General features: G+C 24.4%; 1 protein-coding gene across 1 annotated transcript in view; it reads right to left on the bottom strand.

The window, feature by feature from the left end:
• LOC100213762 (choline transporter-like protein 4) overlaps positions 1-17,776 on the bottom strand; it is a 49,597-nt gene that overhangs the window by 26,040 nt on the left and 5,781 nt on the right. The window contains exons 3-11 of the mRNA XM_065790825.1: positions 16,390-16,463; positions 16,159-16,209; positions 14,497-14,524; positions 10,974-11,067; positions 10,745-10,840; positions 10,358-10,424; positions 9,946-10,084; positions 9,520-9,562; positions 5,417-5,457 (exon numbers count right to left, since the gene is read on the bottom strand). Of these exons, the coding sequence (XP_065646897.1) occupies positions 5,417-5,457; positions 9,520-9,562; positions 9,946-10,084; positions 10,358-10,424; positions 10,745-10,840; positions 10,974-11,067; positions 14,497-14,524; positions 16,159-16,209; positions 16,390-16,463 (633 nt within the window). The remainder of the gene's footprint in view (positions 1-5,416; positions 5,458-9,519; positions 9,563-9,945; positions 10,085-10,357; positions 10,425-10,744; positions 10,841-10,973; positions 11,068-14,496; positions 14,525-16,158; positions 16,210-16,389; positions 16,464-17,776) is intronic.

Below are 17,776 nucleotides of genomic sequence, written 5' to 3'. Positions count from 1 at the left end.
GTGTTTATCACTAGAAAAAATTTTAAGTAAAAAACCAGCATAAATATAAATAAAAAAATTCTTAGTAAAAGATATGTTTTGATAATTTTATGGGCTCCTCAAACTTTTAGAACAGCCTTTATTTCTTGCAACACTAAAGCAATAAGAGACTCACAAGATTTTGGTATTATTTTATAACACCACACTTTCATAGCAGTTTTTCTCAGAACTGCTAGCAAGATTTGATTCGTTTAGAAACTTCTGCTTTCAATTTTACACAACAGTTTTTGATGGCATTTAAATCAGGTTAACTGTGGCCTGGCCACAGGGCAAGAACATTAATTGTATTTATTGGAGCTATGTTTTGATAATTTTTTCCTAATAGCAAGTTGCCCCATCATGTATGAAAATATCAAAGTTTTTTATTCTATTATTAAACACATTGTTCTTCAAAACTTCCGAATAGAACTCTTTATATCAACAATATATCACATTGTTGTAAAAGGAGTAAACAAGCTTATGTGATGCAAAGTGCTTTACTTACATTTTACCTGAGAACATGACATATTGCCCAATTTTAACAGTCCAATCCTTGAGTTATTTACAATATTTGAGGCCATCATGAATTTTTTTTTTGAGAAAGACAAGGTTTTAATGTGGCATGATATAATCTAAGAAAAATATTCTGATGTACATCATTCCTGTGCGGACACCAAAACTAAATGCATATAAAGCAAAGAAGATATTTTTCTATTGGTTGATAACTATGCAATCTCCCATGAAAAATGAGTTTGTTTATTGTGTTGCCAGCATGCATAATTTACATTTATAAGTAACTATTTATAATAAACATAAATGGTCAAAACTTTTCAGCCATATATATATATATATATATATATATATATATATATATATATATATATATATATATATATATATATATATATATATATATATATATATATATATATATCATGGCCTACTATATTTACGCGGTCGGATATCTTGCTTTTCGGAGCGAAAAATTAGAAGGGTAACTTACAGATTTTCTTAAATGTCTTATAAAACTGTTTTTTTTTATGATTTAATATGGTTAATACATGTGCTGTAGTTTACTGTAAAACTGGATACAAAAAGAGAGAGAATCAACTTGATTTTATTCCTGAAAAGCATCCAATCTTTGGATTTCCATAAAATAATCCTTACTTATTTAAACAATGGGTAGTATTTATCAATCGAAAGTTATGTTAATTTATCAATCGAAAGTTAAACCCCCAGTAAAAATTTTGCTATTTGTGGTAAATATTTTAAAGAAAAACATTTATAAATTGGCAAAAGAGTAACATTAGTTTGGGACTTAAACCTCGTTCCTATTATTTATTGCTTAACTGAAAAATACCATCATCGTATATATAACTACATCAAATAGCAGATAGCCACCGTCTGTCCATTATCCATCAAAAATAATCAGTATGAATATTTATATTTATAAAAAAAAGATGAAATTCAATGTTTAAATGATTTAAATAATTTTAACCTTGAAGGGTATCAGCTCAAAATATATAATGACAAATAGATATTTAAGTTAGGAATTAATCAACACTTTGGTATTTTAGAAGCTATAGAAACAATTGTAGTTGATGAACTTATGCATGTTTCATTGTTCTCTAAATTATCTTATGTTCTATTGTCTTCATGGTTTCAAAATATTAGCTGTGTATTGCAAAAAAAAATGTGTATTGGAGAACTTTCCAGCCTATATAAGAAATTACGTAGAAGAAAATAGTTTGTCAAACAATTTAATAACTGAACTCAATAAAATAAAATACAAAAAACCAGTTAATTGGCCAAAGTTTTCATCAAATCTTTTATGATATTCCTTTCTTCTAAAATGTACATCAGTTCAGACATAATGATCTTCGTGATTGTCTTTATTCTAAATAACGTACAAAACAATTTACTAAATTCTAAATGCTTTATATTCCCTGCTTTTCATTTTGTTCAGTTTCATGATGTTAGTGATGTACACTCTGGTGAAATATTATGGAAGTTACTTTGTAATGTATATGATAAAGACCAATTACTTCAGTCAAATTTAAAAAAAGGTTTTAAGTTATCTTATAAATCACTTCATTCTGGAGATAATAAACAAAGGGTACCACTTGCTCTTGCAATATTTGATCCCACAACTTCTGCAGCTATTAAAAGTTATTTTCCATATAGGACTGATTCCTCAAGCTTTTTAAAGTTGATAAATATATATCGGACAATAAGTAACAGTAAGCAAAAATACAACAACAATTTTTGTATTGGAAATGCAGCTGTTTTGGGTGACATGAAACTTTTATTTTTGAGGAATTTAGCCAAGTGGATTGAAGATTGGCAATCATCTTAAGTTTCAAAATCTCAAAAGTTTACATTTTAAAGTTTATTAGCTGAAATTACATTTTAAAGGTTTATTAGCTGAATCTGGTGAAGTAGAATGCTGTTATTTAGAAAATTTTTATTGTGGAGAATTGATTTTACCAGCTATTGATCTTACCCATTATGTTGCAAAAGTATTTGGAATATTAGATACTGCCATTTTGCTTATAAGAAACTCAACTTTTTGTGATCAATATGCTGCAGAATGTCTGCTTAGATTAAATGATTGTGCTACTTCATTCTTATTCAATGATCATCTTATGGGATGATCTTATATCATGATCATCAAATTATTGGTGTAAAATTTCAAAATCATGTTCTTAAAAATATCTATTTTAACCATAAACAGAAACAATTTTCTGATGAAATTCGAAAGAACAGTGTAATGTATTTAAAATACAGATAAAGAAATATATTAAAACTGAACTAGTTGAAATAATCAATCAAACTGAACTGAAATAAAGTAATCAATGCTGAATTATACAGCTGAATTATTATACCTTTAATGTATATTCTTCCTTTATTGTTAGGTTTTTGTTTATCTTTTTATATATCTTAATAATATTATTGAGAAATATGTGAGTATATATGTGTGTGTGTGTCTGTGTGTGTGTGTGTCTGTGTGTGTGTATATATATATATATATATATATATATATATATATATATATATATATATATATATATATATATATATATATATATATATATAGTTCTATAGATAGTTGCATTTGGAAAGCACGGAAGTAAAATAATAAATCTTACGCCAACAAATATGTCACTTTTAATTACTTTTGACTTTGGTCCAACACACTAATGTTGGAAGAAAGTCAAAGTAATTAAAAGTGACGTATTTGTTGGCGTAAGAATCGTTTTTAATTACAAATTAATCGTTTTTTTTAAAAACCGCAAAAACGCAAATTTAATTGACCAGAATGTTTTTAAAAACATTCTGAATGTTTTTAACAATATAAACAATGTTTTTATTTTTATTTTTTTTAATAAAATGTTTTTATTTTTATTTTTTTTTTACTGTAAATCATGCACGGAGTGTTGCTACATCAACTATCTTATAGCCTGACTCGCAACAAAGTGCTGCTATATTGACTGACAAATAGCCTGACTCGCAACAGAGTGCTGCTATATCAACTGACAAATAGCCTGACTCGCAACCAACCAAGTGCTGCTACATCTAATATCTTTTAGCATGACTCGCAAGGGAGTGCTGCTACAACGACTGAGGGTTTGGTTGGGGCAGGCAGTCTATCAATTAATAAAAAAAAATTCCGGTCTTGCATTTTAATTTTTACTTTTTGTCAACAAAATACGGAAAAAACTTTCTGACAACATAAGAGTTCTCTCTCTATATATATATATATATATATATATATATATATATATATATATATATATATATATATATATATATATATATATATATATATATATATATATATATATATATATATATATATATATATATATATATATATATATATATATATATATATATATATATATATATATATATATATATATATATGTATATATATATATACAATATGAGGTACATCTTCAAGTTAATAAGGTCATTACAAATTTTAATATTTTATTGTTTAATAAAGTTATTACAATTTTTATTAATGAACAAAGTACAATATAAAATTCTCTTATTCCAGCGGTGTAAGTTTTTTATAGAAACAAAATCATCAGGCAAAGGAAAGCGTCTAATTTATCAGACTTTTATTATATTTGTCAAATAAATTTTATACTTTCTACACACATCCTTACACAAAAACCCACTAAATATTATAGTTTTTATTGAGGTAATTGTGACCAATCAATGTTATACGATATATTTATGTTCTAAAAGTTACCCTTCTAATTTTTTGCTCCAAAAAGAAAGATATCCGGCCGAGTAATTATAGTAGGCCATGATATACATATATATATATATATATTTATATATATATATATATATATATATATATATCTTGAACGACGTAATAGCATAAAATAAGTAATTATTTTTTAAAATAATACGATGTTTTTTATTCTTGACATTTTTCGTAAAAATTTATTTACATTTTCAAAAGATTATTTACAAATAAAAAAAACTCTGAAATAAATAATAAAAAATAGAAGTCTTTACAGAGAAATATTAACGGACAAAAATTATACATAATAAAACAATATATTTACAAAATAACTCAGTAAATAACCAATCAAGATAACCAAGTGTCAAAAATTTTTTTTGACAGTTGCTTATTTTGATTGGTTATTTACCGAGTTATTTTGTAATAAATATATTGGTTTATTATGTATAATTTTTGTTCGTTAATATTTCTCTGTAAAGACTTCTATTTTTTAATATTTATTTCAGAGTTTTTTTTAATTGTAAAATAATCTTTTGAAAATTTAAATAAACTTTATGAAACATGTCAAGCATAAAAAACATTGTGTTATTTTTAAAAATAATATATATATATATTTGGAAAAACAATTTATTAACACTCTTTTGATATAAAAACATTTTATTATCTGAAACAATAAAATGTTAACTTAAGTAGTTTATGAAAAATAAATATAAGCATGCATAAATCTCTTAAAAATATAACTTGTAATTTAAAAAAATTATTAAATTAGGCATTATAATGACACCTTTAAATTAACTTAACATATATAAAAATATTTGATAAAAATTTTAATAGAACTGTAGACAAATTAAAAATAAATGTAGTTTTTTTATCACAATAAAAATACTCAGTAGCCCTGTTGTAAAAACTGTTTCGACTCTTCCATAATGTCATAATTAAATAAGCAAATGGTATAATAGAAATCTGTCCAAAACACACAAGTGCGAAAAAATTTAACTATATTACTATGGTTTAAAAAAAAAGGATCTTTGTTATGCGAGTGAAATTTTATATGCCAGAGTATATTACACACATATCTACACCATAGTATATTACACATATATTTACATGATTATGAAAATATAATTAATTGCATACGCTAATATCCAGTACCAAGATATTTGAATGTCAGAGATTACCTAAAAAAAAATTACATTTGTTTAAAAACCTGAATTAAAAGAACATCTTGGCTTGTTGCTTGGCAACACTTGTTCACATACTGCTTAACCACAAAAGTAACCAGATTCTAAAGTTATCTTCACCAAAAAATAACACAGATTCTAAAGATATCTTTATCAAAAAAATGCACAGATTTTTAAGATATCTTTATTAAATCATTAAAAAACTTCTTTAGGCTTTGAAAATATCACTACATAACAAAAAATTATTTGAAACTCTTGATTTCAAACCTCACCTCAATTTTCTTCCAAGATGCTTGTCTTTTAGTAACAGTAAAAATCAGTATAAAGTGACTCATTGTTTTACAAATAACAAAGTCTTAATAATTGTTAGGTTTCAATCTTATGAAGTAGAACAACTATCAAATATCATCACAAAGTCCCATCAAAAACAATCTCAAAAAAATTGTCTGATTTTTGTATTTTTTTGTTGTCATTTGATAATTTAAATGACAGACAGGCAGCAAGTTCAGTGTTGCTTAATACTTTTTTAAAATTACAAATAAGATGTTTAACATGTGGACCTGATAAAATACATGCACTCAACTTTATCAGCTTCACTGATGTCTGGACTCATTTGAACTCAGTTTGGCTTCATTGATGCAGCACTCAATGTGGTTTCACTGATGCACTTATATCATAGATGCTGAAAACTTAACTCATCTTTATTTATGGCTTTGACAAAGTTTTCCATAAAACCGAACTTAATGTGCAGAGCTGGCCTGATCAAATGTTTAATGTTGCAGATGCTAAAAATAAACTCTTCTCTAGAAGACCATTCTCTGCATTTGGAGTGGCTGCCATTATCTCTGCTGTCCTTAAGGCATAAGAAAAAAAATATTTTGTATACCCCAGCATTCTTAAAAGAACTTTCAAGTTGCTGCAAATCATCCACTTGTGCTCTGAGTACTTAATGATCTTCAATATGCTGTTAAAAGCATAATCAGTGTATATGCACTTTTATTGAAACTGAGAAAATGATTTTTTTTATAAAGAAAATGAACTCTTTTTTTAAAGAATCTTTCAAACAAAATTTTAGGTACTATAATTAAAAAAATAGTTTAAAAATACTTTCAATCTTTTTTTTCACCAATTGTTTATAAAATATTGATAAAACTAGGGGTATTAAAAGTACAGGCATAAAAGGTGTATTTGTGAATATTTATGTTTATCTAAAAATATAAAATTTAATTTAACATGTATTTGAATGTTTCAATCAAAGTAACAATATTAAACTTATTTTTTTATACAAAACAAAAACACAATTGTCACATTCTTCTAAATAATTAATAAAATATTTATTAAACAAGTTGAGAACTTTTAAGTTTTACAAAAATTAGTTGATTTTTCTTTAAAAATAATTTCCTTAATATATTCATTATAGTAGATTCTGTTGCCTTCAATACCAACAGCTTGCATGATTTGCTCCTTTCATCAGTTCCATCAAAAAATCCTTTTTTTTTGCATCCAGAAAGCTTTATTGATTTCAACTCTTCTGTTTTCAAAATACACAACAGTTATACTGCAAAATCTTGTGCATGGAAATTTTAGAGAATGATATTTTAATTATTTTTGTTTGCATCTAGTTGCTTTTCTAATTTGGACTTCTACTAAAGATTTTTCAAATTGTACTTTCAGTTGGTTCCTTCAGGTAAACATTGTTTTGTTTAGTTCCTTCAGGCAAAAGATTATCATTTACTACAACTCTTTCATGGAAACCATGGAAACCATATATACAATGGATTGCAAAGTTAGCATCTGCTAAGGTTGCTTCTATTTATTGTGTCATTTTCTCCAGATTTCATTTTCTACCTCTACAAATCTCTTATTTGTAAGGAATACTATGGTCATATTAGGGTTGGTTCTTCTAAAGATACCATTTCTCTTCTAGGCAAGGTCCAAAAACGCATTGGACCTGCTTTATCTGCCTAGCTTGTGCCACTATACCATTGTTATAAGGTTGCATCTCTTTATCTACATGTACTTATTAAAATTGCTGCTCAAAGGAGCTATCATCTCTAATTTCCTTAACCAAAACTCATTCTCACTTGAATTGTTATTCACCAAAGCTGCATCAATTTAGTGAATCTGTCCCTTCATGCGCTAAAATTTTTTTATTCATCTAGTACATTAAAAAGTAAAAATTACATATCATAATGTTTAGCAATTAAAATTAAGAATTATTACAAACTTTTTAGTGAAAAAATTGTTCACATAATAAAGTATCATATCAAAGCTCAATTTTCAGAAAAATATACGCATACACTAATTATACTAATGACAGCAGAGCTGCTATTACATACTCTTTTGTGTCTCCTTCATTCTAACAACATGTGGAATTGAAACAGTTGGAAAATGATAAAGTGTGACATTATAGGTACTAAATGTTAAGCTATTGTAGTAGCAAATGAAACCATTAAATGTAAAGCTTTAGTTGTCAATTTCTGTAAATTGATGTACATGACCATAAACTCCATTGTTTCAAATATGATTGAAGAAGTTCAACATATCCTTTTGATAAGTATAAATCTCATACTAGGCCATTTGACCATCTGACAATTTATCTCCATACCATTTGACCCATTCCATCTGGCTCTATTGCTGACTAGCAATCTAGAAACTTAATGTTTTTTCTTCATTGAATGATCAAAGTAAATGCAACCTAAGGTAATCAGTGTTATTTTTCTGTTCATGTTACACCATGGGTACAGTAAATGGTTCTCCATTAAACCATTAAGTGAGAGAGGTGTAACAGTCTGTTACTTGTTTTGATCACCCACTTTGCAACTAAAATATGCAACTTGGTATGCAACTTTCAGCTTACTATACATAGTCTGGCGCATCAAAATAATCATTAATCAAACACTAATCATTAATTAAACATTAATTAAAATGTAGCAAAAACTAAATGTTCTTACAAATGTAACTGCTATACATTATCACTAAAACAAAAAACAAAATGTTTTAACGAGCTATTCAGCACCACAGAAAATTTGCATCAACCATTAATTGAACAATAAAATTACTCTATTTGAAAAAAAAATATTAAAAGTTATTTTATTTTATATATAAATAAAAACAATTTAGTAAGAAATAGATTAATTCATATCCAGCTTTATATTTTATATACAAATATAAACAATATGATTACAAATGGATTTACATTCACACACTTGTTTAATTTATTTTCTGTATATCCACATTAAAGCTCTAACGCAGCTTGCATATGATCAACTGAGTATTAGCCCAAAAAATAAGATTTAATTTGAAACTAGCAATCTCAAATTACACTAAAATATTTTATTCTAGCAGCAAAATTTTGTTGCAAAATGCTTATAGGTGTTGTTTGTTGAGTGCAATAGGTAGAAAGACTCATTACATTTGTTCTGCTTGAATGAAAGTGCATTTATATTGTATGAGTTATAAAATCAAAAAAAGCTCATAAAATGTAAATGCACTTTAAACATCTTTAATTTTTTATTATTTCTTCAAAAAAAATTTGATGAAAAAAAAGTGCTTGAGTCATAAAGACTTTATTAGAATATTTACAAGTAAAATTTTTTTAAAATAAATTTAACTTTATTACAATATTTATAACTACTTTATTTTCTTTTTAACTGAAAACTAAACTTATTTAAACCTTTTTTTTTATAATTAAGAAAGTCTAAAAAAAAAATGAATTTAAAATTTATAACTAAAAAACTGTTTAAATGACATTTTTAATAGTAACATCCAACTATTTTTGGTACAGTGTGTTAAATCATTTGCATGTAATTTCATTTTCATTTATACTTTGTTGTAAACAAAGGAAATATCTTTATTTGGAGGATTTTTTTTCTTTTGCAACTACAACTTTGAATCGCACTGAATGTGATTCATTTTCTCAATTAAAAGAAACATCCATAAAATTTATATCCTAGTTTACATTCTGTAATAGTTACTTCGAATCAGGAAACTTTCTTAGTACTTACTGACACAACAACTTACTATATTGCTCACAATTCTCTTGAAAAAAGTACTAACCTTGTGTCCAATATTTTGCAAATTTAAAAGGATACTTTGAGCTCTAAATTAAAATATAATAACTATGTAAATTAGAAACATTTTTAATTTTATTTTAATTATTCTCTCTATATATATACATATACATATACATATATATATATATATATATATATATATATATATATATATATATATATATATATATATATATATATATATATATATATATATATATATATATATATGTATATATATATATATATATATATGTATATATATATATATATATATATATATATATATATATATATATATATATATATACTTATTTTTATATAAGTATACAAAAAAAAAATTAATACTAAATAATGACAAGCCATTGAAACCAATATAATAATCCCAGGTGATTGGGAATAATTAAAATAAAAAATGTTTTTAGCTAACATTGTTCCCCATTTCAAATTCTCTTCATTTAATGGTTTGCCATTGGATGACGTGATATTTTGACTTGTTTGCGCCGACTGCGAGGATAAAAACTCAGTAAGTGTCTTTCCAACCACAGTGGGGATGCATCTGTAAGCCACTTAAAAAAAATATTTTTTTTAAATTTATTATTACTGTATTATTCAATAACTATGTTACAATGTATATAGGACAACTTCCAAGTTCGATCCCCACCACATTCCTAGTACTGTACGCAGCAGTCTTATTGGTCAAAGTTTGTGTTTCAGAGTTATACAGCTGGGAGAGGGTTGTAGCCACAATTAAAAGTAGCCTCCCTGACAGTAGTAGCCTTAATGGCCTTGGGGAAGTGAATTAACATATAAAAAAAAATTATTTAAAAAAAAAATCTTACATGCTTCACTTTGTAAAGTGTACTTTGCACACAAACCTTCATTTACTAACTGAGAATTTGATTTTGACTAATAAAGAATAATTGATTTTGACTAATAGAGAACCAAATTTAAATCAAAAAACAATTTCATTTTCAAGATTTTACCTTCATGTAGTAACTAAGTTATTAGAAAATAAGCTTGGTTCATAACAACAAATTAGTTACCTGGTTAGTATTAATTTTAAAATATTTAACAAAATATGTTGTAGTATGTAAATATATACATTGTATATATTTAAATATTATAAAATATTTTGTTATAAAATACTCAATACATTATATTATATATGTATATTATACATATATATAATATATTGTATTGAGTATTTTGTAAAAAAGTTCAATTACCGTTGTATTTAAATTTACTTCATATTGACAGTACAAATTACTTTTATCAGCTGTAAGATAAAAAGCGTTTTGCGATGGGCAATCTTTCACGCAAATCTAAATAATTCATATTATAATAATAGATATGATAACAATCCAAAGTGATTGATAATGAATACAGCAATAAATTGAATCTAATTCCATCTTAAATGTATTTAAAAAAACATTTTTTAAAAATATTTCTTCAAACCTGAGTTGTTTTACAAGATGTGATGGAGTAAATATCAGATAATGAATTTGGAATGCACTCAAGCAGATCAAAGTAAAATAAATTTTTACGATCACTAAATAAAGAAATGTTCATATTATAAATTTTTGAAACTTAGTCAAAATCCACTTTTTCTGGAATCCACTAATAAAAAACTAAAATCTTAAATGTTAATTTTTACCTGTTTTATTATTAGGTTTGTTTTTTTAATATTTATATACAGTATATTAAGTATAAGTCATATTAATAGTAATATAGTATACATAATATAGTAATATAGTATATATAATATAACAGTATATAGGAATATTAATATTTATATACAGTAGGAAAATAAAAAAGAATGATTAACAGTATGTATAATAAAATATATATATTCTATAATAAAATGTATTTCTAATTAGAGTGTTTCATTCCCAACAGTGTTTGGAAAACGATTACTCGCATAAAAAATGAAAATATTAGTTAAGAAACAAATCTGCAATTTTTTCAAAAACTTAAAATTTTATCTAGGTTGCCATTTTGAAAAACCTTTGAAATTTAAATAACTTAAAAAATAATTAACTTTATGTTATGTAACTTCGTAATCTTATTAAAATTATCAGAAGAAAATTTGACCAAACTAAAAAAAAATCGCTATTGTCTAGAGGTTGCCAAATTTAAAGTACAATACAAAAAGATTTTTTTTTAAATCATAATTACCAAATATGTAGTTAAAATCAGGTTAAAACTTGACTTTTTTAAAACTATATTGCTATAAATTATGAACTTGTTTTGGTTTCAAAACAGATAGATTTTGCTTTCTGCATTGTTCACAACTTGCAAAAGAAATTGATAAATTGTTCTTTATTTTGGGCACACTTATGGAAATCACCAATAAGCTTGATTCCTCTTTCAGAGCAATTGTTTTTTACCTCTAATTGTATAACAGTTTTTATTAATTACAGATAATAAAAGATTTTATTAATTAACCATATTTATTTCAATACCTGAATCCTCTTTTAGATACCAGTTCATTGCAACAAAAAATTTAAAGTCATCAAGTAGATCAAATACCAAAACCCGTGAGCAGAGAAATTGCATTGAAAAAAAAAACAACATTAAACTTAGCCATGCAGTGAATTTGTTTATCATTGAACATAATAAACTTATCAGATAATATATGCGGTAGTGGTGTTGTGGTAGAGCACTCGCCTCATAAGTGAGAAGTTCCAAGTTCAATCCCCACCACGTCCCTGGTACTACCACATTCAACTTGTTTTTCCGTGCAGCGGCCTTGTTTGTCAAGGTTTGTGTTTTGGAATTATAGAGTTGAGAGAGGGTTGTAACCACAAAGTAGCCTTTTCAACTGTAGTGGCCTTCTCCACCTTGGGGAGGTGAATAATTGAAAAATATATATATAAGAGTTCTATTTTTTAAATATATTTATATAAATATATATTTAAATATACAGAATGCGACATAAATCCCACAATGTATATTGCACCTGGTTTGTGAATTTTGAATATTGTAATCACAGATAATTGTCTGTAAAGTTAACTCTATTAACTTTTAAGTTAACAGAGTTACCTTAAAAGGTAGTCTTCTTGTGGAATTGTTGTTTCGTTGAAGCATTGGTAAACAAATTTAAGAATTAAATTGATTGCTTGATTAAATATATTAGATTTGATGTCAGTAAGCCACTCAAAAAAATTAAAGAACTGATATTCAGTAACCAATTTAAATTGTTGAAAATTCAGCTTGGAATTTTTTAAAAAAGGGCTCCTTTGGAATCTTGCTATCTCCTTGTAATGTGGCAAAAACATGTTTGATGTGTAGCTTGTTGTAATGATGACAACATGCTAGTCATATAAGAGGTTATTTCAACTCAATTTTGATTAAAATTGCAAATCCTTTTTTTAGTAACTGGATTGTTGGCTGTTGTATCGAAGCATGTACCAACAATGTTTTCAAAAATGTTCCAATCTTGTGCAAGTTTCAAGGCTGCATCACATTACCAGTTGAATCTTTTATTAAAGGCACACCAATAAGTTTTGCCCTGCAAGTTAAAAGTTAAGGTAATTTTTTTTAAACAATTATAATAAGTATATTTAGTATTTATAAAAAAAGAATTTATATAAAGTACTTGTTATAGATAATTTATAGAATTCAGTAGAATAATTAACCAATCTTGATTTTTTTTTTCTGATGTTCATCATTATAATAAAGAAAAGTATTCTAAAAAAATGCTAAATATTTCCCACATAATATTTCAGAATTTTAACTAATTTTAAGGTTATTTTTTAACATTTCAACTTTGCTTATTGATATAATATCTTTTTACAACCTTTTTGTACAACCTTTTAACACATGTACAGAATTTTAACATAAATACAGATTTTAATTTTGCAATGTAAACAACAACACAATGACTCTTTGCGGTCAATTATGCTCAAAAACATAATTAACATACAATGCAACAACTTCCTTTGAAGCGTTAAAATTTATAGGAACAAATTTATAGGTGAAAATATGGCAAAAAGTTTGACTTTTTGCCATATTTAATATAAATAGCAACCTCTAAACAGTAACTAATTTTTCTAAAAATTTGAGCAAATGTTCAAATAACTTTTAATGTATACTTTAAGCAACATAATATATATCTTTTAAGTAATATAAGTCAAATAAATTATTAAGAAAAAAAACTTTTTATCAAAATAGCAATCTTTAGGGGTAATTTAAAAATTTTGAAAAAATGTTTTTTTTCCTATTATCTACTTTGCTATGCAAGTAAAGTAATCATTATAAAAAAGTTTTTTAGAATGAAACACCCTTAATACCTCATTACAAAACATAGTATTAGTAACAGCAGTTACACACGCACACACAATTTATTTTTGTGTTAAGCATTACATCTTTAGCAAATAATAATGCTACAACACTAAAGAATGAGTAAATGATATAGCAAATTTAGGACAGCATTTTCTTTCTTTTTTTTATTAGACTTTCAAAAATAACATTTGTTTAATGCGTTTTTTAAAGCAATATTTAAAACAGTTCATGCATTGCTGCATAATGACATAGAAAATGGGAGGATGAAAGCATCTTTCTTGTTGAAGAAATGATATTGTTGAGCACAGTTCTTTGTAATTTCTTTATTGCATAGTAGGGGAACCCATATAAGGTCTTTATACAAAAGAACTTTATTTTCAACTAGATTCTGCAATTACCACAGTTTGTTGCTATATATAATATCTTTATTTAAGGAACAAGAGTGGAAAAAGATACATATCTAATAAAAATCAAAAAAAATCAAAGATATAATAGTCGAAGATAAAAAAAATTAAGTTAAAAACTAAATTATGATAAAATCAGAAATATTTGCAAAAAACAGTAAAGGACAAAAAGAAAAAAAAGTACAAAACAATTTATAAAATAAAAATAACATCCATAAAATGAGTTAATTTTTCAAAGACTAAATTAAAAAATAACAAAAATAAATTTTGTATAATAAAAATTAACCTACGCAAAGGTTCCCACTCCACAAAGATTTCCTAAAATATTTTTTAAATTAAACATTTGAAAAAAAATTTTCTTTTAAAAAAACAATCTGACAATTCATTAGAATTAAAACGTAGAAAAATATTAAAAATTGTCTCACAAAAAAAAAAAAGCCTTATAAAATAATACTTTTTTCAAAAAGGTATTTATTAATAAATATTTTTCAATAACTAAATGATCATTTTTTGGTAGTAAAGAATCATTCTCATCATTAACTTTCTGTTTAATAAAGAGAATGGTTGTCACCATTTATAAAAAACATAACTACATTAAAAAATAAATATAATACTATCATAAATGACAGATGCATGAATAAGGTAAGGACAGAAGTAATGACAGTGGTATGACAGAGGTAATGTGGTTTTGAAGTATTTAGGTGTTAAAGAATAACAGTTATCATGGGTATGTATGAAAATGTTACAACAGCAATAAAAAGAATAGAATGAAAAAGTTATAGTTTTAAATTAAAGGTTGAATTATTGCAACTTTCTATATTAAAATAACTAGATTAAAGTTGTAATAAAAACAAATTTAAAAACTAAAATATTTTTTTTTAATTTTAAAAAACAATGACAATAATTGTGATAACTTTAAAAAAGTTTGCTTTTAAAGTTTTTAGAAAGAAAAAAAATATTTGAATTAACAATTGTAGTTTAATTTAGTTTAACTTTATCTTTTTCAGTGTAATTAAAACTTTTGTTTAGAGTGAAACTGGTGCAATACTTTTTAAAACAAGATGTTTTATTACATTTTTAATGACCTAAATTTTAACTTTAAAGTTGACTGTTTTAATATTGTTTGCATTAAAACCCTTTTTCTACTTTTTTTTTTATGGCATACATATTTTTTTACAACATAAATATTTTGAGGTAATCCAATCCCCTATAACAATCGTACATAACCGTTACAAATCAAATGTCTGTTATTTTTACATAACTGAGACATTACATAATGGGAAAAGGTGTAACAATGTAGCATGCGGAAACGAGTGGTATTTAATAAATGCATAACTTTTCTTAGATTTAGATAAAGTATTTATTTACTATACATATAAAAATTGCTTTGAAATAAAAATACATAAGTTAATAACTTATGTTTTTTCTAATGTCTTTGAGTTCCTTATGATAAGGATCTCAAATACATTAGAAAAAAAACTAAAAACAGTAAGAGTAATCAAGTATGCTTAGAAATTTAAAAATAAAATTAAAAATTAAAAATTAAAAGAATGTAACCTTGTTACTAGTTGTAACTAATTTGAAAGGTAACATAGCTTAAAAATGTTATAAAGGAATGAATTTGAATGAACTTTTTGACAAGACAAAATTTTTTAACCATCAAAGAAAAGCTTAATTTGAATACAAAATTGATAATATGTACATATTTATTGCACTTTGGCTGAATAATATACATCAAAAAAAAAAATTTTAAAGTTCTTTCATATGAAATAAGAACATTCAAAGTAACAGCAATGAGCAACCTAAAATATCGATATGAAACCAACATTAGCTAAATTATTACTTTTCGTCAACCAACATTAGCTAAATCATTACTTTCAACCCAAAAGGCTTTTTTTATTAAAATAAAAATCTAACTAAAATTTAATAAAAACAAAATGACCAAAAAATACCTCGACTGTCAGTAGGATACAATAGTTTTGTAGGACTTCCCCACGAAAAAGCTATCAACATAAAAAACAAATGTTATAAAGATGCTTTTCTTTTATAAAGTTTACAATTATATAATTTTAATACTATAAATAAAAAATTATGGGTCATTTTTTATGTGTTATTTATTTTTTAGTCCATTTTTTCAACCATTAAAAACATAAAAACCTTCTTACAATTTTTTATATTCTTACCAAGAAATCCAACTATAAGCATTCCAACAATGTACAAAACAAATATCAAACAGCAGATGATATCAGTACAGCTCCTAAAATTTACAACTTTTCTATAAATATCTTATATTTATATATGCTGGTGTGCACATTTGTATAACAGTTTATTATGGCCAGAAAAGTAAGTAACTGGGACCCTAGCCATGGCTAAAGATGGGATTTTCTTCACCCAGCTTAATAATAAGTGTAACAGGAATTGTTAGATAAGGTTACTATATAATGTAATATATATATTATGCATTTTGTATCCCTCAGATTTAAAAAAATAAGGTTGGCAAAGAATTGCAGACCTCGCTGACTATACTTCCAGGAGCTGTATATATATATATATATATATATATATATATATATATATATATATATATATATATATATATATATAAATATATATATATATATATATATATATATATATGTATATATATATATGTATATATATATATCTATACATATATATATATATATATATATATATATATATATATATATATATATATATATATATATATATATATATATATATTTAAAACACTTATCTAACTTTTTTTTCTTCAACTTTAAGTTTCACCATTGCTGGATCATAATGAAGAATATATATATATATATATATATATATATATATATATATATATATATATATATATATATATATTTAAAACACTTATCTAACTTTTTTTTCTTCAACTTTAAGTTTCACCATTGCTGGATCATAATGAAGAATATATATATATATATATATATTATATATATATATATATATATATATATATATATATATATATATATATATATATATATATATATATATATATATATATATATATATATATATATATATATATATATATTTAAAACACTTATCTAACTTTTTTTTCTTCAACTTTAAGTTTCACCATTGCTGGATCATAATGAAGAATATATATATATATATATATATATATATATATATATATATATATATATATATATATATATATATATATATATATATATATATATATATATATATATATATATATATATATATATGTATGTATGTATATATTAGGGTATCCCAAAAAACAACTTTTTCTGAAAACGCCTGCTCTAACCCCCTAAATTCTGTTCTGTGTAATAAAATAATATTGGATTAAAAGTATTTTTAAATAAAAAATTTTAGGGGTGGCCCAAGACCCTTAAACATCAGACAAGTTTTTAATATTATCAACAACAACAAAAAATTTTATATATGTCATGTTGGATCTCAAAAGAATTGAAATTGTATACAAATTTCAAAAAAAAAATTATGAAAAGATAAAATAAAAAATCATAATACTAATTAATAAAACAATCCAAAAAAATTATATCT

Source organism: Hydra vulgaris, chromosome 02 (assembly GCF_038396675.1).
Source record: "Hydra vulgaris chromosome 02, alternate assembly HydraT2T_AEP".
NCBI lineage: Eukaryota > Metazoa > Cnidaria > Hydrozoa > Anthoathecata > Hydridae > Hydra > Hydra vulgaris.
The sequence above is the reverse complement of the archived record's forward strand: the minus strand, read 5'-3'. Positions and strand labels throughout refer to the sequence as shown.